We start from the raw sequence: 26,392 nt of genomic DNA on the forward strand, positions 1-26,392 counted from the left end.
AAAGATATTGCAAAATTAGACAATAAAAATATTGAATCACATTATAGTTACATTTTTCCCCAAAAAGAGTTATTATGTTCGAAAGTTTGGGGATTTCTTTTAAACGCAATTGCATGGGGAAGTGGAGCAGCACAAGTAATAATGGAGTCAAAGAAGACAATAAAAATTAACCTCCAAGCTCTTAGTGCACATCAATGCGAGTTTTGTTTAACCTGTGTTGAAAATGTACCGAGAGGCGAAGGGTTCTTGAGATTTCTTCCAAATGTTTGGCCTCATGCACGTACTTGCAGTCCAGACCCTCCAGCGCTGGCAGTCCCTGCAGACCCCATCATGCTGGCATCTCTTCCACTCAACTGCACTCATTGTTTGGCAAAAAGTGAATGCAGTATTTCGTCGAAGAAGTTCTTCGAGACTTTTTTGCCGGTTTAGTGCACACCATACCCGTTGTGTTGCAATGTAAGCAAGGCCATGCTTGCTTTTTTCAACATGTCTGTCTGCCTGGGCTCTTAAACGCACATTAACTTTTAAATTTAAATTTAAGTCTTGTTTTGAAGCTGACAACACGGTGGAACTAATTTCAAGGGCAATGACGTTTAATTAAGGTAACTTATTGATTTGAATAATAGCGACTTTTTAAAGCCATTATGGATGATGAAAAATGACAGGTGTTATTTTCACCTTGCTAGTTGTTATTTACATTTTACATTATTTGTACAGTGCCTTGCAAAAGTATTCGGCCCCCTTGAATCTTGCAACCTTTCGCCACATTTCAGGCTTCAAACATAAAGATATGAAATTTAATTTTATTTGTCAAGAATCAACAACAAGTGGGACACAATCGTGAGGTGGAACAACATTTATTGGATAATTTAAACTTTTTTTAACAAATAAAAAACTGAAAAGTGGGGCGTGCAATATTATTCGGCCCCTTTACTTTCAGTGCAGCAAACTCACTCCAGAAGTTCAGTGAGGATCTCTGAATGATCCAATGTTGTCCTAAATGACCGATGATGATAAATAGAATCCACCTGTGTGTAATCAAGCCTCCGTATAAATGCACCTGCTCTGTGATAGTCTCAGGGTTCTGTTTAAAGTGCAGAGAGCATTATGAAAACCAAGGAACACACCAGGCAGGTCCGAGATACTGTTGTGGAGAAGTTTAAAGCCGGATTTGGATACAAAAAGATTTCCCAAGCTTTAAACATCTCAAGGAGCACTGTGCAAGCCATCATATTGAAATGGAAGGAGCATCAGACCACTGCAAATCTCCCAAGACCCGGCCGTCCTTCCAAACTTTCTTCTCAAACAAGGAGAAAACTGATCAGAGATGCAGCCAAGAGGCCCATAATCACTCTGGATGAACTGCAGAGATCTACAGCTGAGGTGGGAGAGTCTGTCCATAGGACAACAATCAGTCGTACACTGCACAAATCTGGCCTTTATGGAAGAGTGGCAAGAAGAAAGCCATTTCTCAAAGATATCCATAAAAAGTCTCGTTTAAAGTTTGCCAGAAGCCACCTGGGAGACACACCAAACATGTGGAAGAAGGTGCTCTGGTCAGATGAAACCAAAATTGAACTTTCTGGCCACAATACAAAACGATATGTTTGGCGTAAAAGCAACACAGCTCATCACCCTGAACACACCATCCCCACTGTCAAACATGGTGGTGGCAGCATCGTGGTTTGGGCCTGCTTTTCTTCAGCAGGGACAGGGAAGATGGTTAAAATTGACGGGAAGATGGATGCAGCCAAATACAGGAACATTCTGGAAGAAAACCTGTTGGTATCTGCACAAGACCTGAGACTGGGACAGAGATTTATCTTCCAACAGGACAATGATCCAAAACATAAAGCCAAATCTACAATGGAATGGTTAAAAAATAAACGTATCCAGGTGTTAGAATGGCCAAGTCAAAGTCCAGACCTGAATCCAATGGAGAATCTGTGGAAAGAGCTGAAGACTGCTGTTCACAAACACTCTCCATCCAACCTCACTGAGCTCGAGCTGTTTTGCAAGGAAGAATGGGCAAGAATGTCAGTCTCTCGATGTGCAAAACTGATAGAAACATACCCCAAGCGACTTGCAGCTGTAATTGGAGCAAAAGGTGGCGCTACAAAGTATTAACGCAAGGGGGCCAATAATATTGCACGCCCCACTTTTCAGTTTTTTATTTGTTAAAAAAGTTTAAATTATCCAATAAATTTTGTTCCACTTCATGATTGTTGATTCTTGAAAAAAAATTAAAATTTCATATCTTTATGTTTGAAGCCTGAAATGTGGCGAAAGGTTGCAAGGTTCAAGGGGGCCGAATACTTTTGCAAGGCACTGTATATTACTGTAGTGCCACACCTAGCCATATATTGGATATAGGCATATGCCTGTAGATAAGTGTTTTGAAATCCATTCTTTTCTGCTGACAGCTATAATTTATTTAAAAATGGCACTTAAATTGTCGTTACATATTCATCTTTCATATTTAAATGTTATTTGGTTTTGTTTTAAACTTAAAAAGTTTTAAGCAGAAAATGTGCGCGTCCCTGCGGCTCCATCCCATACCTCCACCATTATTGCAACCCAGATAGCAAAATATAACTGGAGCGGACATGGGACAGTTGAACTGAAAATTGTTGCCCAATTTCATAAAAAGGATCCACCCCAGTGCCTTTTTGAGAATTTTGAAGAATGGGCCGAACTCAGTATGGATTCACTCGCCAAATCAGCAAACAATTTTGGGCCAGAACTGGTCCAAAGTAGCAGAAACCACATTAATGCATGGCCTGGATATGTCACAAATGTTACCCAATCTGGACCAGCACAGGGCCAGATTTGTATCAAAACAGTTTTCAATATTAAATGTGGGGTCCATTTTGTTCAATGTATCATACTGTAATGTCTTTCTATGGCAAATTAACGTTGTCTATTAAAAGCAATACTGACAACACTTTTTTCATGCTGTTTATTAATGCTAACATGTTAATGTACCATAACATTACATTATTTTTTTCACAAATTGGAACAAGAATCTCCACATTAAAGGTGACCCATTTTGAGACTGTAAACAACAGACTGTATTTGTTAAAGGGGAAGTTCAGAATTTTTGACATCAGTTAGAGTTAGCTAGAGTTTAACGAGTCGGTGGAGTTGATTTCAACCAATTCTGTGTAGTTTGTTAGTTATTTGTTAGTTTCAGTGCTCTGGAATGGCTAAGCTAGTGCGATTCAATTGGGCTAACTTAGCAAGCCATTAAAAAACAACATGTGCACACATGAAAATCATCAATGACCCATTCAATCAATAGTGTTGGGTATGTTTTCCGGATAAAGTTATTAAAACTTACCTTTACATACCAATAATTGCACTGTGAACAGCAACATTTTTAAACCAGCAGCTCTGCAGAGGAGCAGAGCAGAGTGATATCACATCGTTTTTTTTTTCACTTATATTTTCAGTTTTATTGGGGTCATATCAAGCATTAAAAAAAAAAAAGTCCTGAAGAATGAAATGAATTACGGCAGTTTGTTGTGACAATTGTTTTGGCCGCATGGGTGTTTTGGAACAATTTTCAAGCATTTTGAATTTATTTCGCTAAGTTGGACCTGTTCGTAAATCTGTATCGTTTTTTTATTGGTGTGCTAGGAAAGGACCATTGACTCGCGCTATGCTTAGCCACTCCGGAGCCCTGAAACTAACAAATAACTTACAAACTGCACGTAACTTGTTGAAATCAACTCCAACAACTAATTAAACCCATTAAACGCTTCCTCGAAGATTAAGTCTACTGTCAAAAATTCTGAACTTCCACTTTAAGGTTCTGGAGTTACGAGGCAAACTGGGGCAAACTGGCAGTGGTGACAAGAGTTGATTGACGATGAGAGGGAGTGGCAGATAGCGTCTGAAGAATCCGGTGGGCAATTTGGTGACAGAACAGGTGAACGGACAGGCAAGCAGTACAGGATCTAGGGGGGGGGGGGGGGGGGGGGGCACAAAAAAAGCTCAGTATAAGGATTACAAGATTCTTTGTTAGCTGAAAGCTGGCCTCACCAACTTGTGTAGTTGAGTTGTTGATCTGGCGATGATTTGAGGCCAAGGACCGATTTACGTAAGCTGCTGAAGATCACCTGCACTTGGTCCCAGGGTCCCTGAATCTATACAATCCTGCAATCAAGGCAGTGACACACATACACTGCTGGCCAAAAATATTGGCAGCCCTGCAATTCTGTCAGATAATGCTGAATTTCTCCCAGAAGATGATCGCAATTACAAATGCTTTGGTATTAATATCTGCATTTACTTTGCTTGCAATGACAAAACACAAAAGAGAATGGGGGGGAAAATAAATCATGATAATTTTACACAAAACTCCAAAAATGGACCAAACAAAAGTATTGGAATCCTTTGAAAAATCATGTGATGCTTCTCTAATTTGGGTAATTAACAGCACCTGGTACTTACCTGTGGCACATAACTCGTGGTGGCAATAACTAAATAACACTTACAGCCATTTAAATTGGATTAAAGTTGACTCAGCCTCTGTCCTGTGTCCTTGTGTGTACCACACTGAGCATGGCGAAAAGAAAGAAGACCAAAGAACTGTCTGAGGACTTGAGAAGCAAAATTGTGAGGAAGCATGGGCAATCTCAAGGCTACAAGTCCTTCTCCAAAGACCTGAATGTTCCTGTGTCTACTGTGCACAGTGTCATCAATAAGTTTAAACCCAACGGCACTGTGGAAAAGAAAAAATGATGAGAGATTTCAACGAAAGATTTTGCCAATGGTGGATAAAGAACCTCGACTAACATCCAAACAAGTTCAAGCTGTCCTGACAGTGTCAACCCGTACAATCCGTCGGCGTCTGAATGAAGAGGGACTCTAGCGTAGTGATTCCCATGAAGACCCCACTTCTGTCGCAGACATAAAAAAATCGAGACTGGAGTTTGCCAAAACTTCCCTGAGAAAGCTGGAACAGTTTTGGAAGAATGTTCTTTGGTCAGATGAGACAAAAGTAGAGCTTTTGGGAGAAGGCATCAACATACAGTTTACAGGAAATAAACGAGGCCTTCCCAGAAAAGAACACTGTCCCCACAATCAAACATGGTTGAAGTTCCCTGATGTTTTGGGGTTGCCTTGCTGCCTCTGACACTGGACTGCTTGACCGTGTGCATGGCAGTATGAAGTCTGAAGACTACCAAGAGATTTTTCAGCATGATGTAGGGCTCACTGTGAGAAAGTTGGGTCTTCCTCAGATGTCATTGGTCTTCCAGCAGGACAATGATCCAAAACACACTTCAAAAAGCATTAGAAAGTGATTTGAGAGAAAGCACTGGAGACTTCTAAAATGAGCAGCAATGAGTCCAAACCTGAATCTTATAGAACACCTGAGGATAGATCTGAAAATGGCAGTTTGGAGAAGGCACCCTTCAAATATCAGAGACCTGGAGAAGTTGGCTAAAGAAGAATTGTCTAAAATTCCAGCAGAGCATTGTAAGAAAATGGATGGAAAATGGAAAATGGTTGTTCACCGTTATTTTGTCCAAAGGTTGTGCTATTAAGTATGAGGCTGAGGGTGCCAATACTTTTGTCCAGCCCATATTTGGAGTTTTTTTTTTTTCTTCTCTCTTCTGGGGTTTTTCATCGCAAGCAAAATAAATGAAGAAATTACTACCAAAGCATTTGTAATTGCCATCATTTTCTGGGAAAAATTGTGCATTATCTGACAGAATTGCACGTGTGCCAATACTTTTGGCCAGCAGTGTACACAAACACAAGGAGGAAGAGCTTGGCTCAGGGGGCAGGGGCCCTAAGGGTATTCCAACATTGAAACATTTACAGCAATACTGAGTAAATGCTTTCTCCCTCCATATGTTGTCCTGCAACAACATTGGAATGACGTGGAGACATGGCAGATAACAAATACACTGGCTATTTTGTTAATCCTTGATTGAATAACTTGTATAACAGTCAAGAAGTGACAAAACGCGATAAGGACTTGAATAAAGCACTTACCATCAAAATTTGCAGTCCGCCGAGATGCTGTGTCTTGAATCCTGCGTGTTGTCCTGTTTAGTGTCACAGCGTGGATGCATCGCCTTCAGGGTGCGAGGAGTTGTGATGCCACTCATCGACTGTTAAAAATTTTAGATGTTGAGCACTTGAAGTCTGCAAGGTCCGGGCCGAAACTCTGCGTAACCTATCATTTGGACTGTCGGCTTGATGATCCCGGCAGCATCTGGCGCACTGACGTTTAGCAGGCATGATTGTTATGTGAATCTAGCGAGCTGACGCCATATCCAAAGCACAGTCACCTGCTATCGGGGATGCTGATTTGGTTTCAAAATTGAATTCATTCCAGCCCGATTGTTTTCAGAAAGTACTTAAAATTTGCGTCATAATCCTTATAGAAATTGATTTCATTATGATTTGTATTTTTTCTTGTAAAAATTAGTTGGCATCCATTAAGAATATTTACAAAGAAAACAGTTGTTTTTAAGGGGAGTTATTTTCTCTGCTAGACAAATCAAGCAGCCAAAGAAAATTCATGGGGCCGGTCCAAATGTGGAGGCGGCCCGTTTCCGGCCCGCAGGCCGTAGTTTGGGGACCCCTGGGTAAAATGATTAATGCAAAATAAATCTGAAGTGACTCATACTAACTACTACTAACTACTAACAAGTACTAGAGTGTATCACAAAAGTGAGTACACCCCTTGCATTTCTGCAGATATTTAGGTATACCTTTTCATGGGACAACACTGACAAAATGACACGTTGACACGATAAAAAGTAGTCTGTGTGCAGCTTATATAATAGAGTTCATTTATTTTCCCCTCAAAATAACTCAAAATATAGCCATTTATATCAAAACCCCTGGCAACAAAAGTGATTACACCGCATGGGAACTGCGTACATCCCTAAATGTCCAAATTGAGTACTGCTTGTCATTTTCCCTCCAAAATGTCATGTGACTCGTTACAGGAGTGCTGTCAGCATTGCTGCAGAGATTGAGGAGGTGGGGGGTCAGCCTGTTAGTGATCAGACCATACGCCACACTCTACTGTACATTCAATTGTTGTGCATGGCTGTCACCCCAGGACAAAGTCTCCTCTGAAGACGGTATACAAGAAAGCCCGCCCGTCTCATCAGACCAGTAATCCATCTGCTTTGTTGACATGTCTTCAGCAAACTGTTTGCGGGGTTTCGTTTGTACCGTCTTCAGAAGAGGCTTCCTCCTGGGGTGACAGCCATGCACACCAATTTGATGTAGGGTGCGGCGTATGGTCTGAGCACTAACAGGCTGACCCCCCACCTCTTAAATCTCTGCAGCAATGCAGACAGCACTCCTGTAACAGGACACATGAGATTTTGGAGGGAAAATGACAAGCAGTCCTCAATTTGGACATTTGGGGATGTGCGTTTTTCCGTAGGGGTGTACTCACTTTTGTTGCCAGGGGTGTAGATATTAATGGTTATATTTTGAGTTATTATGAGGGGGAAAATAAATGAACTCTATTATATAAGCTGCACACAGACTACTTTTCATTGTGTCAAAGTGTCATTTTGTCAGTGTTGTCCCTATGAAAAGGTATACCTAAATATCTGCAGAAATGCGAGGGGTGTACTCACTTTTGTGATACGCTGTATTTTAACTTACATTTCAGTGAGAAAAATTAACTGGTAGCAACTCAAAAATGTCCCCAAATAAATAGGATGCGACCCAAAGTTCAAACAAGTTTATTGACAACCATCAAAGTATTCAATTTATCCGGAATATCTAATTTTCTACATTTGAAAAACTCACTCTTTAGTCTTGAAGCAAGTGAAATGGCGCTGTGATCAAGCGGACATGGTGACGGTCTGGTCTTTGGCCTGTGCAACAGAGAGGAGGTCATTATTTAGAATAGTTATTGAGAGTGTAATGGTATTTGTAGTCATCCCGTACCGTCACTCTATGTGGAATCACGGGTCAGTGCGACAGTACAGGCTAGGAACTATCAATTGCAGGATTACTAACACTATTTAAAGTGCATTTATTTTATAATTTCAAATCAGGAAATGTTTATTTTACTTTAGCCCTAGCTGAAGTCATTGAAACACTGAATGAGAATCAGTGTTGTTTTAGTCAATGATGACTAAAACAAAAATAAATTTTCAACAAACAAGTTTTTTTATCATGATGACATGATAACGAGTTAAAAATGTGTCTTGGGAGACTAAAACGTAAGACAAATCCCAGTTTTCATCCAATGAGACTACAACGAGACGAAAATGCGTCATAGTTCCCGTCACACATTCACATTGCGCGACATTTGTATTTTTAGTTAGCTTCAGATTAAGATTTAAGATTAAGATTTGTTTAGCCAGAGAAAATATGCAATGTTGCTTTAGCTTTTAAAGGTATGTGCTGACTCTGCTGAGTGATCATCACACACTAAATGTAACTCATAGCATTAGCATAACATTTGGGTTAGAATTAGGCTAATGATAACAGTATGTATATATATATACAGTGATCCCTCCTCTTTCTTTTTCGCAGGAAATGGGGACCAGAACCTGTTGCGATCAGTGAAAAACCACAAATTAGCCCCCCCAATTTGTGTGTGTGTTCAATGTAGCATTGGAAAGATATCTTTTTTCACATATTCCCCCAAAGTATAATCCCCAAAAAATTTATATATATATATATGTATGTATGTATGTGTATATATATATATATAAGTATATATATATATATATATATATATATATATATATATATATATATATATATATAAGTATATATATATAAATATATATGTATATGTATAAATGTATGTATGTATATATATATATATACATATATATATATATATATATATATATATATATATATATATATATATATATATATATATATATATATATATATATATATATATATATATATATATATATATATATATGTCGGTGTGTAGGTCAACTGGAAATGGTTTAATATGTGTTGAACATTGAACAACATTGAAAATGGTAGTGTTTTATTTTCATAGAAAAAAAGTTACAAAATTTACCAGCTGATCCCAAAAAATGTTTTTTTTTTGTATTTTTGCACATAAACTGAATTAAAGAACGTTAGAACCATAAAAACAAAAATTCACAAGTTAGATGTTCTCTTCTATTTATTTTGCACTTTAAAAAAAAAAAAGAGGATTTTTTAGGTTTACCGAATAGAAAACTCTTTTAACTTTGAAATACCGTGATTAAAAAACAACAAAATACTTTTTGGTTTTCCCGTTATACCAAACCGTGACTTGTGTGTACTGTTGTACCCCTGCTATTTATGTGAATGTTCTGTCTGATGTGCATGTTTCTCACCTCGTAGTGCAAAGACGGCAAAATCTCTTTTATTTTTGGAATCCATCGGGAAGGAGGTGGCACATCACTGAAGTTATACTGCCCTGTCTTCTTTCTGAACCACCACAAGCAGCCAGTGGTAATGATGGAAACAGCAAGGATGACGAGGACCACCGTGATGGAGATGGTAATCAGCAGCGCAGAGGACATATGGGCTTCTGGCACGTCCGGGCAGGGGAGGACGAGCTCACAGCTTTTGCTTCCGACCAAGCTCTCTACTGTGCAGCAATAGCTTCCACAGTCCCCCTCGGTGATTTTATCTACACGCAGGGTGCCTCTGATGGAGTCCACCACGGCATCGGCGGGGAGAACCTGGTTTCCGCTGATCTTGGCCCAGGTGTACGTCAGAGGAGATTCACCATGGATAGACAAGCATGTGAGCGTCACGTTATTGCCTTGGGCGAATTCCCCTTGCAAGTTGCAAATCGGTTGACTTGGTGGCTCCATGACCCTCAGGGTCATTATCTTCTTCATTTCAGGTAACTTCTTCACAATGCAAATGTAAGTCATTTCGTCTGAGCGACTGACGTTGCTAATGGTGAGAGAAGCGTCTCCATTTTGGGGATCGCGTGCCGCGAAACGGACCCTGCCCTTCATCGGTGTGTCAAGATCGAAGTGCAACCGGCCGTCACTGAGCAGAATGATGAGCGGTGGGTAGGCATCAAAGCGGGTGAAACTCCATCTGATGTACTCTGTGCTGTTCAGGGTGTCATTGTACTGGCAAGGCATTGTGACATTGGAGCCCTCGGCGGCGTAGTAGTGGGACTCCTCCGGGTGGATTTCCAGAGCCACGCAGCTCAAACCTCCCATTAGGACAAAAGGCCACAGGAGGCGCCGCGCCATCATCGCCATTTGCATGCTGGCAAATAAAGAACACAGTCACTTCAAAGGCAGTTGCATCATCAAATGCATCAATGGATTCCCAGGCCAGCCAGGAAACAGGAGTTGGACAAAATAATAGAAACACCAAACATTTTAACATCATAATCATTGGACATAATTGTTAAAGAATGGCATGAGGAACATTCTAATAAAGTTGAGCATCTTGTATGGTTGGCAAAATCCCCAGACCTCAGCATTATTGAGCATTTATGGTTAGTTTTAGAGATTCATTTAAGACGTCGATTTCCACCGCCATCATCTCTAAAAGACTTAGAGGGTATTCTAACTAAAGAATCACTTAAAAATCCTTTGGAAAAAATTCACAAGTTGTATGAATCAATACCTCAGAGAATTGAGGCTGTAATTGCCGCAGAAGGCGGACCTATTAAATGAGTTTTGGTTCATTTTTTAAAGGTGTTTCCATTATTTTGTCCAACCTCTCTCTCTATATATATATTGCATACATACACATTTATATATACAAAGGCCTACAGAAATCTGAATCAATATTCAAAGAACCAAAACATTCATTGACCTCTCAGTTTTATTTAAAACTGCAGAATGGAAAAAGCAAGCAATAACATTGACTGCACTGTAAACAGATGCTCGACAAGCTCAAAAACTCCAAAACCTAGCTTAATGGGGAGTCGCAAACAACTATTATGTGTATACAGCCACCTACTGTACAAGAGTGTGGTGGTTTTTATTGGTCAATATCTTGTTCACCTGCCTAATCTTGCGTGTTGCTTCCTCTAGTGCTCGGTTACGGTATAGTTGCACAGGGTTTATTGATTGCGACGGAGGCATGAAAACAAAACTCCCAATTCACAATGAGAAAAAAAGAAAACAAAAGTAACGTGTAACACAGGCGACAACAGATACTTGCTGTAAAATGTAGATAAGTAAAAAGAAGTACAGATACACAAAAATGTACTTAAGTGCAGTAACGAAGCACAGGTAGTCCCCGGTTTACGAGGCACTCGATTTACGCAATTTCGACTCTATGACGCCGGTGTCTTGTTTGCCATTTTGTCACCAGTCGTTTTGGGCTTTTTTTTTTTTTTTTGTCGCATAAACAGTATGTTATTGTACCTTACAGTATCACAGTTTTTTTTTTTTTATTATTACATTATTAATATAACATGTCCTCACTAAAGGTAAAGTTGTTCAGCTGGACAGACAGCAAACAAGGCAATTATACCTTTTAAAGCTTTTCACTTTTGGCAATTTGTAAAGCTGTTTCACACACATATACACTTATGTTCAAAACGACACAAATTTTAACAATAAAACACTTGACACCGAACAATTGGTGTTCATTAAGTAGATTAAATTAGCCTAATTTGCCGGGAAAAAAAGTCTGAAAGCTTACCGGTAAATGCTACGAATGCTAACGTCTTTACAAATCTCATAGCAAATTTTTCACACAACTCCATCAACTGTAGCTGTAAGTTTAATTACAAATGCATGCACAATCATATATTAATATTGTTATATATTATTTTGAATATAATCGTTACATTCCGTCACTGTATAATGAGTTCAGTTAAAATGGTAATTTACTGTAGATTTTCTTCCCATATGTTATAAGGATAGAATTACCACTACCATTATCAAGTGAATTAGTTATGTTCAGACTTACATTAACCCCTTTTCACTTATTATTCACAAGTTTGTATTTATTGTGTATGTTAATATAATTATATGTTATGTTATTATTGCAATTTAAATTTGCTAATAAAATTCAGACATTGATTCTGGAAGTTTTCAAAATGTTTCTTTTGTAGTTTTTGTAAAACAAAGTTTTGTGTATCACCTGAACCAATAGATGTAAAAGTTACAGTCTATCACAAAAGTGAGTACACCCCTCGCATTTCTGCAGATATTTAAGTATATCTTTTCATGGGACAACACTGACAAAATGAAACTTTGACACAATGAAAAGTAGTCTGTGTGCAGCTTATATAATAGAGTTCATTTTTTTCCCCCTCAAAATAACTCATAATATAGCCATTAATATTCAAACCCCTGGCAACAAAAGTGAATACAACACATAGAAACTACGTACATCCCTAAATGTCAAATTGAGTACTGCTTGTCCTTTACCCTCCAAAATGTCATGTGACTCGTTACAGGAGTGCTGTCAGCATTGCTGCAGAGATTGAAGAGGTGGGGGGTCAGCCTGTTAATGCTCAGACCATATGCCACACTCTCCATCAAATTGGTGTGCATGGCTGTCACCCCAGGACAAAGCCTCTTCTGAAGACAGTACACAAGAAAGCCCGCCTGTCTCATCAGACCATAGGACATGGTTCCAGTAATCCATGTGCTTTGTTGACATGTCTTCAGCTAACTGTTTGCGGGCTATATTTTGAGTTATTTTGAAGGGAAAATAAATGAGCTCTATAATATAAGCTGCACACAGACTACTTTCCAATGTGTCAAACTGTCATTTCGTCAGTGTTGTCCCATGAAAAGATATACTTAAATATCTGCAGAAATGCGAGGGGTGTACTCACTTTTGTGCTACACTTTAGTATTGGTTAGTAGTTAGTCGTAGTTAGTATAATTCACTTCAGATTTATTTTGCATTAATCATTGCATTTAATCAACCCAGGGGTCCGGCCCGCCTGGACTGGCCCCCTGAATTAAAAAAAATAAAAAATTTCTACAGTGTTATTTATTTCCTGGCTTTTCTCTGTGAAGAACCCAGAGAGGGTAATTTGGTTATTATCTATTTAATTAATAGTGTTATTATTATTATATTATATTTACTTTTGTTCCGTGAAGAATCCAGAAAGGGTTATTTGATTGTGGCTTTCTGAAAAACAATACATTTTTACATTTAGGCACTCCTGCAATCGTCACACTCTTTCTGTTACAAACTGACCCGGCCCCTCATCAGAGAAGGGAAAAGTTATGTGGCCCTCACAAGAAAAAGTTTGGGGGAGTCCTAATTTAGCCTATTAATGAATTAGGTTCATATACATGAGAAATGTTGCCCGGAACCCTGTTCACCCAATCTGTTGGTCTCATTAATGTCCCGTCCTAAGCAATAAGTGTACATGCTTATGGTTATGCTGGTATATATTCACTACCAATGTCCAGACTAAACCTATGACCTTGCTATTTAGGGTAGAAGCAGGAAGCTGGTATTCTATCTGTAACGGAACGGCCAGCACAGTCATCTGATCTCTACCCCCCCGAGCTGTTGTGGGAGCATCTTGACCGACCGTATGGTACGTAAAAAGTGCCCATCGAGCCAATCCGACTTGTGGGAGGTGCTTCTGGAAGCGTAGAGTGAAGTTTCTCCAGATTACCGCAACAAATTAACACTTAGGATGCCAAAAGTCTGCAACGCTGTAATTGTTGCAAAGGGAGCATTCTTTGATGAAAGCAAAGTTTGAAGGAGAAAATTATGACCGTAATTTTCGCACTATAAGGCGCACCTGACTATAAGCCGCCACTCACCAAATGTGACACGAAAACGGCATTTGTTCATAGATAAGCCGCACCGGACTGTAAGCCGCAGCTGTCCTCAATGTATTATGGGATGTTTACATGAAAAGATATTAACCGGTAACACTTCATTTGACAGCAGCATCATATGACCAAATGAACAACCAAAAAGCTTTGAACCAATTGGTTGCAAAGCTTCATTGCTTCAAGAAGCTTCATTTGGTTGGTCAAATGGGGGAGACAGTCAACATCTTCTGCCTCCTAGAGGAGGCATGTTGGACAGCAACAGAGGTGACAGTACACTCAAAAAAATGACCCCGGTAGGTTGTAAAGTTTACGAAAAGACAATGTGCATTTTCAGCAAGAACACATTGTTTCCAAGGTAAGCCTGATTAAATCATGCAGTCCATACATAAACATGAACAATGAATGAGTAGCTAGATTAGATCATGTTGATGCAACATAATGTTAACGTGCCTTTCCAACCAATTGCAATAGTCTCGTCATTTCTCGCGAGATTTAAAAGTAGGGTTGCTAACTCCCTGAAAAAATAGGTGACACCTCATTGGTAGAGCCGGCCCACCCGATAACCGTCATCATTTAATTATTATTTCGTTTATGGAAAGTGATTTTTTTTTAATCAGATGGGGCTTTGCAAGGCACAGGCCCAGCTAGTAAAATTCCTCAACTTTAATTTTCTTTCTTTCTTTCATAATCTTATTATCCACATTTTTTCGGCGCACTGGAGACTCCAAATCGTTTGACCGACCGGCACCGTTTCAATATCAAAATGACCGGAATTCCATTCATTTTTAATGGCAAGCATTTTCCCTTCATTTTCAATGACAGGAAAACATAGGTGGTTGTGATTTTTGACCACTTACCATTACAGCCCATTGACATTGAAGTGGCGCCTAAGTAGGTCAATACCACTGACAGCTATGTACGTCCATGCCATTGACTATCATGAATGTTGCTACTCTTGATGCCAATGTACTGGATTCCATTGAGGCATATAAAAATTGTTGCCATTGACGGCCATTTACATTAAAATTAGGGCTGTCAAACAATTAAAATTTTTAATCGAGTTAAAGTAAAGGTAAGTAAAGTAAAGTCTATTCAGGGGTGCTGGAGCGGAGGGTCCGTCGGGAAGTCGAATCTCGGATTCAGGAGGAGCAGTGTGGTTTTCGTCCCGGCCGTGGAACAGTGGACCAGCTCTACACCCTCGGCAGGGTCCTCGAGGGTGCATGGGAGTTCGCTCAACCAGTCTACATGTGTTTTGTGGATTTGGAGAAGGCGTTCGACCGTGTGCCTAGGGGAGTCCTGTGGAGGGTGCTCCGGGAGTACGGGGTACCGAGCCCCTTGGTAAGGGCTGTTCGGTCCCTGTACGACCGGTGTCAGAGTCTGGTCCGCATTGCCGGCAGTAAGTCGAATTCGTTCCCAGTGAGGGTTGGACTCCGCCAAGGCTGCCCTTTGTCACCGATTTTAGTCATAATTTTTATGGACAGAATTTCTAGGCACAGCCGAAGCGTTGAGGGGGTCCGGTTTGGTGGCCTCAGCATCTCATCTCTGCTTTTTGCAGATGATGTGGTGCTGTTGGCTTCATCAAGCCGTGACCTCCAACTCTCACTGGGGCGGTTTGCAGCCGAGTGTGAAGCGGTTGGGATGAAGATCAGCACCTCCAAATCCGAGACCATGGTCCTCAGCCGGAAAAGGGTGGCATGCCCTCTCCGGGTCGGGGATGAGATCCTGCCCCAAGTGGAGGAGTTTAAGTATCTTGGGGTCTTGTTCACGAGTGAGGGTAGGAGGGAGCGGGAGATTGACAGGCGGATCGGTGCAGCGTCTGCAGTGATGCGGACTCTGCACCGGTCCGTTGTGGTGAAGAAGGAGCTGAGCCAAAAGGCGAAGCTCTCGATTTACCCGTCGATCTACGTTCCTACCCTCACCTATGGTCACGAGCTGTGGGTCGTGACCGAAAGAACAAGATCCCGGATACAAGCGGCCGAAATGAGTTTCCTCCGCAGGGTGTCCGGGCTCTCCCATAGAGATCGGGTGAGAAGCTCGGTCATCCGGGAGGGGCTTGGTGTCGAGCCGCTACTCCTCCGCGTTGAGAGGAGCCAGTTGAGGTGGCTCGGGCATCTGGTTCGGATGCCTCCTGGACACCTCCCTGGAGAGGTGTTCCGGGCATGTCCCACCGGTGGGAGGCCCCGGGGTCGACCCAGGACACGCTGGAGAGACTATGTCGCTCGGCTGGCCTGGGAACGTCTTGGAATCCCGCCGGAGGAGCTGGCTGAAGTGGCTGGGGAGAGGGAAGTTTGGGCTTCCCTGCTGAAGCTGCTGCCCCCGCGACCCGACCCCGGAATAAGCGGAAGATAATGGATGGATGGATGGATGGAGTTAATCACAGCTTAGAAATTAATTCATCGTAATTAATCGCAATTCAAACCATCTCTAAAATATGCCATATTTTTCTGTAAATTATTGTTGGAATGGAAAGATAAGACAAGACGGATGTATACATTCAACATACTGTACATAAGTACTGTATTTGTTTATTATAACAATAAATCCACAAGATGGCATTAACATTATTAACATTCTTTCTGTGAAAGGGATCCACGGATAAAAGGATAAATGTGAGTTTGTATATTGTGACTAAATATTGCCATCTAGTGTATGTGTTGAGCTTTCAGTAAATGATAATGTAGTGACAAAACTGTTTTGCCCAAATGCAGGATGGGAAGTGGTAACCATGACTGTGTGTGGTGGCTGCAAATGCTATATATTCTCTGTGTTGTGTACAATATCGGGTGTTAAGAAAAAGATCAACTCCTGTCATTCGTCCCCACGTTGCTCGCCTCAATAGTTATAATTGTTGTGGAAGAGATGTCAAAGCTTTAGGCAATTAAAAGCACGGTCCAAATGAATGCCTGTATCCACTCCACTCACTTGTCACTGCCTCTTAGCTCTGTATATACGCAGAATGGCCCCATTTTAGTCTGTTTGCAGCAATGCGTGAGTGGGTCGTTCCGCGCATGCGTTAAATATTTTAACATGATTTTAAAAAATTAATTACCGCCCGTTAACGCGATAAATTTGACAGCCGTAGTTGTGACTTATGTTGGCTCAACATGTGTGCTTTATGTTAAAAGAACACAATTGCTAAATACTGCAATTTAATCAGGTGCAAATTATGTATTTCTATAATGTCGGTTCAACATGTATTTTGGGGTGAACATGAGTGCCTTATGTTGGCTCAACAAGAGTGCGTCATGTTTGCGCAAGATGAGTGCCTAATGTTGGCTAGACGTGTGCTTTATGTTAAAAGGACACAATTACTAAATCTTGAAGGAAAGCAATATTATCAGGTGCAAATTCTTTCCATAATTTTTTTAAGTCAGTTCAACACCCCATATAGTTGCTAGTACACTCATAAAAATTGGGTAAGCCAATATTAGGCACTCATGTTGCGCGAACATAAAGCACTCTTGTTGAGCCAACATAAGGCACTCATGTTCACCCCAAAATACATGTTGAACCGACATTAAAGAAATACATCATTTGCACCTGATTAAATTGCTTTCCTTCAGTATTTAGCAATTGTTTTCTTTTAACATAAAGCACACATGTTGAGCCAACATAAGGCACAACTAGGGCTGTCAAATTTATCGCGTTAACGGGCGGTAATTAATTTTCTTAATCACGTTTCTTAATATTTAACGCATGCACGGAACGACTCACTCACGCATTGCCGCAAACAGACTACAATGTCGACGTTCTACGTATGTACAGAGCTAAGAGGCAGTGACAGCTGAGTGGAGTGGATACAGGCATTCATTTGGACTGTGCTTTTAATTGCCTAAAGCTTTGACACTCTTCCACAACAATTATAACTATTGAGGCGAGCAATGTGGGGAAGAATGACAGGAGTTGATCTTTTTCTTAACACCCTGCATTATACACAACAAAGAGAAGATATATTATTTGCAGCCGCCACACACACTCATGGTTACCCACTTCCCATCATGCATTTGGGCAGAACAGTAAATTCACTACATTATCATTTACTGAAAGCTCAACAAATACACTAGATGGCAATATTTAGTCACAATATATAAACTCACATTTATCCTTTAAGAATCTACTCGTGGATCCCTTTCACAGAAAGAATGTTAATAATGTGAATGCCATCTTGTGGATTTATTGTTATAATAAACAAATACAGTACTTATGTACAGTATGTTGAATGTATATATCCGTCTTGTCTTATCTTTCCATTCCAACAATAATTTACAGAAAAATATTGCATATTTTAGAGATGGTTTGAATTGCGATTAATTACGATGAATTAATTTCGAAGCTATGATTAACTCGATTAAAAATTTTAATCTTTTGACAGCCCTAATTTTAATGTAAATGGCCGTCAATGGCATCAATTTATACATGCCTCAATGAAATCCAGTACATTGGCATCAATAGAAGCGACATTCATGATAGTCAATGGCATGGACGTACATAGCTGTCAGTGGCATTGACTTACTTAGGCGCCACTTCGACGTCAATGGGCTGTAATGGTAAGTGGTCAAAAATCACAACCACCTATGTTTTCCTGTCATTGAAAATGAAGGGAAAATGTTTGCCATTAAAAATGAATGGAATTCTGGTCATTTAGATATTTAAACGGTGCTGGTCGGTCAAACGGTTTGTAGTCTCCACTGCGCCGAAAAAATGTGGATAATAAGATTATGAAAGAAAGAAAGAAAAATAAAGTTGAGGAATTTTACTACCTGGGCCTTTGCCTTTCAAAGTCCCATCTAATAAAAAAATCTCTTTTCACATACAAAATAATAATTCAATGGTGACGGTACCAATGAGGTGTCCCTTACTTTTTCAGGGAGTTGGCAATCCTACTTTTATAACGCGCAAGAAATCACGAGACCATTGCAATTCGTTGGAAAGACAACATTATAAGATTAAAATTATGTTGCATCAACAATATCTAATCAAGCTCCTCATTCACTGTACATGTTTATGTAGAGACTGCATGATTCAATCATGCTCACCTTGGAAACATGATGGTTTCTTGCTGAAAATGCACACTGTCTTTTAGTAAACTTTACAACCTGCCTGATTCATTTTTTTGAGTGAATGATCATTTTTCTGTGCTGTTGATGGTGATAAAAACGCAAAGAGCGGCCAATGATCTCTTGCTGATGTCCAGTAAACAAACAGTACTAATAATTGAATTTTCTTACCTGTTCAACTTTTGCTTCTCCAAGTTCACAGCGCAGGACCTCAGTGTTCAGTCAGCTAGCTATAATGATGCACAAAGCAAAGATCCAAGAGATGATGATGAGGATGATGAAGATAATTGGCACGCATGGGTCTTAAACATGAAGCTCGTGGGCCAAAACTGCCCCCTTGGGGTATTTGTGCAAATGTGCAATTTTTGAATGATCTTATTGTCATGTCATCTATTGCAGTCAAAAATGCATCATTTGACAAAAAAAAAAAAAAAAAAAAAGAAAGAAAGAAATTTAGATAATAGCACAATATACAGGGTGATTCAAAAACAATGTCCTAAAATCATTGCACGATATGTCAAAAACAAAAACATTACAAAATACATGCTTGGACACATATGTTGAACACAGTGTTGTTTTTCGCAGCCCTTTTAATTTTTGTCATAGTCTTTTGGATGATAATACTTATTAGTCTAAGACATATTTTAGTCATCTCAAAATGTGTTTGTCTTCGTCCAGTTTTTGTTGACCGAAAACTCAAGACTAACATTGCTTAGTTTAGTCGACTTCCACTAAAAATGTTTTTGTCTGTAAAGTTCAAGAAATTTACTCCATAAATAACTAAGTAAAGGTTTACAACTATTTCAAATGAACATTGACAGACGAGCAACATATTGTAGCGTCTATGTACAAGGACAACGCCCAACTTGGTGATAATACACAATCAGCAGGAAAACAGTAGATTATTTTCAATTAATTATACCTACTTGGACCCCACGAACTGTGTGTAAAAAAAGAAGTTTGGTAACATTTTATAATAACTATCCGTTTTACTAGTTAATAGATCATTATTAAGCTGTTGATAAATGATTTATTGTTGATTTGTGAAGTATTTGTTCACAGTTTGTTAAGCATTTACAGGGTGTTCTTAATCTGAAAGTTTGTGTAGAAACGTTTCAAGTTTTTGTGTGTAACATTTGGCATTTCTATCTTTTCAGGTTGTGAAATGCCGTTCACTTCAAAAGAAAAGGCATTTTGATAAGGCATTTTGCAGGCAGTGCTCATGTTGCACATTTATGAAAATCTGCCATAGAACCAACAAATATTTGTACTTTTCTTTGTATATTTAACCAATAAAACTTATGACCTTCAACATAAAGTGTATATAGTTTTATTAAGATCCATCAACTAGCATGGGCATTTAGAATGGGGTCAACCATATTGGAACACCCTGTAAATGCTTAACAAACTGTTAACAAATACTTCACAAATCAACAATAAATCATTTATCAACAGTTTACTAATGATTTATTGAATAGTAAAACGGATAGTTATTATAAAGTGTTCCCAAAAGTTTACCGAGAGTGAAAGAGGATGCTACGAGTTACAATTAGTGTGTGTTGATTGCTCAGTACAGACCTTTGAAGGATGAAGTATCAGGGGAGAAAATCCGTTTTCCCTTTGTTTGTAGAAGAAAAAGGTTCTCGCTCCAGAAGTCTTTTAAAAGTTTACTTATGATCAAAAGGAGGAAAATCAGTTACACACAGAGTACAACGATGCTCTCACGTGGGCGGAGTTCAGAGGACTGTTGTAATACTGGAAGGCGGGGTTAACTGGTAAAAAAAATATGGTTCCACGATAAGACAAAATACGTAATATGATGAACAATGGTCCCATTATTATAAGACAAAATATGTGAAAATAAGTCATCTCATGAAGCCTGGATGGCCAGGCTGCGCTCTTACCAATTACATTGTATCTTTTGAAGTACAGCTTTACCCTTCAAAGCACCTGCTTGCCTGCCCTCCCTCGCCTCAAGATGTAGACAGCTGTGCTCTGATTTATGAATTTTTAGATAACACTTGTACAATAATAAAGCGGAAGCTAGATATCAACATTTGAGAAGGCAAGGCAAATTTATTTGTATTGCACAATTCAACACAAGGCAATTCAAAGTGCTTTACATCACACGAAGATCATAAAAATCAAATTAAATCAAAAGAACGTTAAAACAAACACAATTTAAACAGATCTGATAGATCTGATTGTTAGATATAAAAATTGCATTAAATCACCAATAGAATTTTTTAAAAAAATATATAATTGAATTCAGAAGTTAAAATAAAGCAGAAAAGGAATTTAAGCAAATAGCTTGAAATTTGAACTATATAGGGTGGAAAACACTCAGGTGACTTGAAGTTCCGCTCTGAGACCCCCAATTTGGCCAAATTTCAAAATTGTCCAATATGCATGTGTGATACATCATTGGAAAGCTTAAAATCTCAATTTTCTGGGGGAAGAAAAATTTTGGACAGGACGGAATTTTTTGGAGAAAAAAAAAAAAGATTTTTAAACCGCAAAACCCTATCTGGAGGTGAGAGCACGCGAGAGCAGAATTAAAGACACTATGACTTTAACGAGATATTATCGTGTACTTACCTTGTTAAGCACTTTGAATTGCCTCGTGTTGAATTGTGCTATATAAATAAATTTGCCTTGCCAATTTGCCTTGCCTTGTTTGGATCCAAAAACTCCATGTCGCATGTACTTTATCATTGAGTGTCAAGACACAGTTGTGAATGGCCACACCTGGATTTTTGGGGGATTTTTTGGGTGAAACATGGTAATATAACAGGGGTCGCGATGCAGAAATCGCCGACATCAAGGAGTGGTCGAGATGTTTTTTTTTCATATATTGACCCTTTTAAACGTTTTTGTGTTGTTTTTCAATTTTTCTTTGTTTGGATCGATTATTTATCATCCAACATATCGGAGAAAATGCGATAGTAACAAAAAAAAAACACAATTAAGCGATAGTTATGAGGTAGATATATGTGACTTTTATCAGACACCATTTTTTTCATTCTGACGTAATTTGTTTAAAAGTTTAAAATATGCGAGTTAATACTTTTTTATTTTTATTTTTTTTTTTTTTTAAACAAAATGTTAAACATCAATTAATGATTCTAAGCTAAAAATGACATTTTGAATAATAAATATAATTATGTACCAACAAAAGCTGTTGCGCAACATCTGTAAATGGGGGTTTTCAGGGTAAAACGGACACATTAAAAATAGTTCGGGGACTTAATGTGCCATGAATCTGCTATGCCAGCATATAGACATATTGTTCTTTCAAACACAACAATTCTTTTGTCTTAAAATTCAGCAGTTTATTTTAAAGAGGGTTGCAAGAGCAGAAACTGCTTTTTCAGTCTTGTCTGAGTTTTCCGCCATAGACAGTCATGGACATGCAGTGATAAACAAAATTGTTTTCAGCCCCAATTTAAAAGTGCGTATGACACCAAAAAGCATGTTTATTTCTTTCACACGATGTTTTATGCTCCTGAATGAAATGGACCGCTTGGATGTGTGTGCAGGTGATCATTTTATATATTCAATTTTTGAAGCCCGCGCTATGAAAATGAGTAACTTCCAGCTCTAGTCTCGGGTTTAGGACGAATGCGAATGTGACATCACCCGGGTCTGCGTCTCACAATACAGCATTGCTTTGTAGCATGAAGATGGACTGCAGATTCAGCTGGTTTTGCGGGTTATTTCATTTATTTTTCGCATCACGCCAGCCAAATGTGCTGCAGGGTTTGTTTGCTGCACCAAGGAGAGGCGTGTGAGCCTTTTTGGGTTTCAAAAAGTTCCTGTTAACTGCAGATATTGGCCAAAACAAGCCCTTATACTGTGGGACCATTGGACTTACGAGGAAGTGAGTACACATCGTATTTTGTATTGTCGCACATCCCCTCGCCGGGAGAGCACTATACTCGGCTTATTGCCCTCTTCGTGTGCCCGGTGTTCTGTCAAATTTTCCAACTCCTTCAGAAATTACAACTTTGTGTTAAAAATGGCTGCGAATACAGCGATTAGAAATTAAACAATACAAACCTTTGTTAAATAAAGGACTATTTACTTACGTTTGATCATGGACGGGCATGTAGAAAAGTTCTCCTCAGACACATCATGCCATGTCAGCTGCACAACAACTGCACGCCAGCTCTCTCACTTGTTTACGTCTTCGCCGTGTAGTAAAGCATTATTTTACGCTATATTCGTGTTTGACAATGTGGCAGCAACGCGCTCCTCCGACATTGGCCAGTTTGTCCAGCTGCTTCCCCGGCTAACCTGCCCACAGCAGGGGAACAAATCCGACGAGCTGTAACTTGTTCGCTGTTGGCGATCGGCGAAGACAATCGACTACCCCGCCACCATGTGACATTATCCTGGGTAGTTTTTTGTGATTTTTCCATGACTTTGAAACATCACCCGGTTCGGGATAGCATGTCAACTAGCTCCTCCTCCTCACCCCTCCTGGTTTGTTTATGCTCTCAGGTGTCACCCGGGTCAGCATCTCACAATACAGCATTGCTTTATAGCATGCAGATGGACTGTGGAGTCAGCTGATTTTGCAGATTGATTCGTTTATTTTTCGCATCATGCCAACCAAATGGCTGAAGGCTTTTGTAGCTGCACCAGGGAGAGGCGTGTGTGCCTTTTTGTGTTTCAGAAAGTTCCCGTTCACCCCGAGAAGTGTGCGACAACTGTGGGACCATTGGACTTCCGAGGAAGAGAGTAAACATCGTGTTTTGTATGATGTCAAATACTGGGATCATGGCACACGTTTTAATATGGCAGTGGCTTGCATTTTGTGGCTGACAATGCTCCTTGTCCACCGAGAATGCCACTCGGCCGACGACCGGCGGCTTGTCGCACAACCCCCCGCCGGGAAAGCGATATACTCTGCTTATTGCATTCTTCATGTGCCCGGTGTTCCGTCAAATTTTTCACCCCATCAGAAATTGCAACTTTGTGTTAAAGATGGCCGCGAATACAGCAATTAGAAAGTAAACACTCCAAACTTTCTTTGAATAAAGGAATATTTACTTCCTTTTGATCATAGACGGACATGTAGAAAGGTTCTCCTCAGACACATCCTGCCATGTTAGCTGCACACAACGACTGCATGACGCTCTCTCACTGTTTATGTCTTCGCTGTGTAGTTAAGCATTAATTTATGCCATATTCGTGTTGAACATGTATGCTTATGATGTTACTTATTTATTTAGCACCTGTCGATAACATTGAAAGTCCAACTGAATGTAAAAGAGGACTTATTCACAGCCACAACAGCTTTTGGAGCAAAATATTATAAGGGTACAAAATTCGGCAGAACACCGGCAATAGACCACTATCCTCGGGTTTTGGCTCGGGCATCTACGCGCTCCTCCGAAGTCTGGCGGTTTGTCCGGCTGCCATTCTCCAGCTGCTTCCCCAGCAAACGAGCTCTCCTGACTGCAACAGAAAAATGACGAGCTGTACTTTGCTCGCCGCCGAGGGGGTTGCCGATCGGCAAAAGCAATTAACAACCCTGCCGCTGTGTGGCATGACCCGGGTAGTTTTATATGATTTTTCGCTTTGAAAGGTGAGAATAAGACTTTGAAACGGTCGGTTCGGGTTAGCATATTGGCTAGCTGTCACTCTTGCTGGTTTGTTTACGCTCTCCGAAGCTGGGGCAGAGAAATGATAAAAGCCGTACTAACTCCGGTGGCATAAAATATCATTCGGGAGAAGTCGACAGTTTTGACCATCATGGAGTAATTTTGCCATGCTGTACTGAATCAATGCATTTTTAATATTTCATATTCCATTTAGCACAAGACTGTTATTTGTCATGACCATACCATTTATTTAGCAATCGGGGAAAAATACTTGGATAAAAAGAATATCCTATAAAAATATTTTAGTAGAGAGATTGAAACAATGACATTTTGCTGCTCTCTTCGTCACATTTACCTAGTTCTGAATAATTCCCCCTCAGTGGGCTGAATTCAAAATCAGATCAAACCACTACCCTGCAGACGTCATTCTCCTGTTGGGGACGCTTTTGCACTATAATTGCAGGCGGGGCTAAACGGCAGATTAAAAGACTAATTTCTCGTCATCTGCGCTTTGCCAAATTGTTGTATATAGTGGAATCGTCTCAAAATATGATTCTATTTCACATAATAATGCTATTTAAGACTTTTTTTTTTCTTTTTATCAAGAGCTGGAAATATACCATTGCAATAGTCCAATCTACTGAAAATGAATGCATGCATAAGTTTTCCATGTCTTGTTGAGTCGGAAGCCCCTTAATTCTGGCTGTATTTTTTAGGTGGTAATACGGTAAGCAGATTTAATGACTGACTTTAGATGGCTATCAAATTTTAGGTCTGAGTCAATAATTACTGATTTCTGACTTGATTTGTAGCTGTAAGTGACATTGTGCTAAGGTGCCTGCTTATCTTTGACCTTTCTTTTTATGGCCCAAAAATGATCACTTTTGTCTTCTCCACATTTAGCTGGAAAAAATTCTGGCGCATCCATTCACTGATTTGATGAATGTATTTACTCAGAGAGACTAAGGGACTATAATCATGTGGGGAAACAGAAATGTAGAGTTGTGTGTCATCTGCATATGTGTGATAGGAGATGTCATACTGTTCCATGATGTGACCTAGGGGAAGCATATAGATGTTAAATAAGAGTGGTCCAAGAATGGACCCTTGAGGGACTCCACACATAAATTTGGTTAGTTCTGACTGATGGTTTCCGATTGACACAAAGAAATCCCTAACATGTAAATAAGATGTGGACCCGTGTCAGTGAGCCCTATCCACTGTTCCACTCAGCTGTGTAGTATGTTGTGACCAACCGTGTTGAATGCGGCACTGAGATCCAATAGTAGCAGAACAACTCATTTGCCTACATCAGAATTCCGACGAATATCATAGGACTTTGATAGGCACGGTCTCGGTGCTGTGTTATGGCCGAAATCCAAACTGAAATGAGGTAAAAAGATTGTTTTGCATCATAAAAACCTGGATGTGTTCAAACACAACCCTCTTGATAATTTTCCCCAGGATTGTCAGATTTGATATTAGCCTATATTTACTAATGGTTGAGGCATCCAGATTAGGTTTTATTTTAGAATAGGTTTTATTACTGCAGTTTTTAAAGTCTGTGGAAACTCTCCTGTTTGGACAGAAGTATTTATAATCTGAAGTATGTCTGGGGCTATGCAATGAAAAACAGTTTTGAAAAAGTTTGAAGGAAGGATGTCAAGGCAGTATGTTGTGGGCTTTAATTTTGACTCAATTTCTGTTAAAGTAACATAGTCCAAGAGGCTAAACTGTCTAAGATTGACCTTGGGAACAATTTGGGAGGCATTTATTGTAACAATTGTTCATACGGAGTTGCAGACAGTCTGTCTAATCTTTCGTACTTTGTGTTTAAAGAATGCTGCAAAATCATTACAGGACACCTCAGATGCAAATTCCTGAGGTACTGATGCGTGTGGGTTTGTCAGTTTGTCAACAACAAAAAATAGTGTGCGGGTATTATTGATTTTTCGACTAATGATCAATGTTCCCT

General features: G+C 39.7%; 1 protein-coding gene across 6 annotated transcripts; it reads right to left on the reverse strand.

The window, feature by feature from the left end:
- Window positions 1-2,940: 2,940 nt before the first annotated feature.
- Window positions 2,941-20,656, reverse strand: LOC130906114 (coxsackievirus and adenovirus receptor homolog). Of its 6 annotated transcripts, none has more exons than XR_009061221.1 (7): window positions 20,387-20,656; window positions 18,980-19,038; window positions 9,345-10,242; window positions 7,795-7,862; window positions 6,007-6,125; window positions 4,045-4,148; window positions 2,949-3,959 (listed from the first exon to the last, which is right to left on the reverse strand). XR_009061221.1 is itself a non-coding variant. In XM_057820063.1 (4 exons), the coding sequence occupies exons 3-4, from the start codon at window positions 10,239-10,241 to the stop codon at window positions 7,830-7,832; spliced, it is 930 nt and encodes a 309-aa protein (XP_057676046.1). In that variant the 5' UTR covers window position 10,242; window positions 18,980-19,038; window positions 20,387-20,652; the 3' UTR covers window positions 7,712-7,829. The 6 variants fall into 6 exon arrangements, 1 of the variants encoding a protein (XP_057676046.1); XR_009061222.1 differs by having other exon boundaries at window positions 4,049-4,158; XR_009061219.1 differs by having other exon boundaries at window positions 4,045-4,158.
- Between the last annotated feature and the right edge of the window lie 5,736 nt (window positions 20,657-26,392).

The sequence above is a fragment of the Corythoichthys intestinalis genome, chromosome 18 (genome assembly GCF_030265065.1).
Source record: "Corythoichthys intestinalis isolate RoL2023-P3 chromosome 18, ASM3026506v1, whole genome shotgun sequence".
Lineage (NCBI taxonomy): Eukaryota > Metazoa > Chordata > Actinopteri > Syngnathiformes > Syngnathidae > Corythoichthys > Corythoichthys intestinalis.

Coding starts and splice junctions, on each gene's coding strand:
- LOC130906114 (XM_057820063.1), bottom strand. CDS start 10,241: ATGCAAATGGCGATGATGGCGCGGCGCCTCCTGTGGCCTTTTGTCCTA. Junction 7,863..9,344: donor TGCCGTCTTTGCACTACGAG/GTGAGAAACATG, acceptor TCTGTTGCACAG/GCCAAAGACCAGACCGTCAC.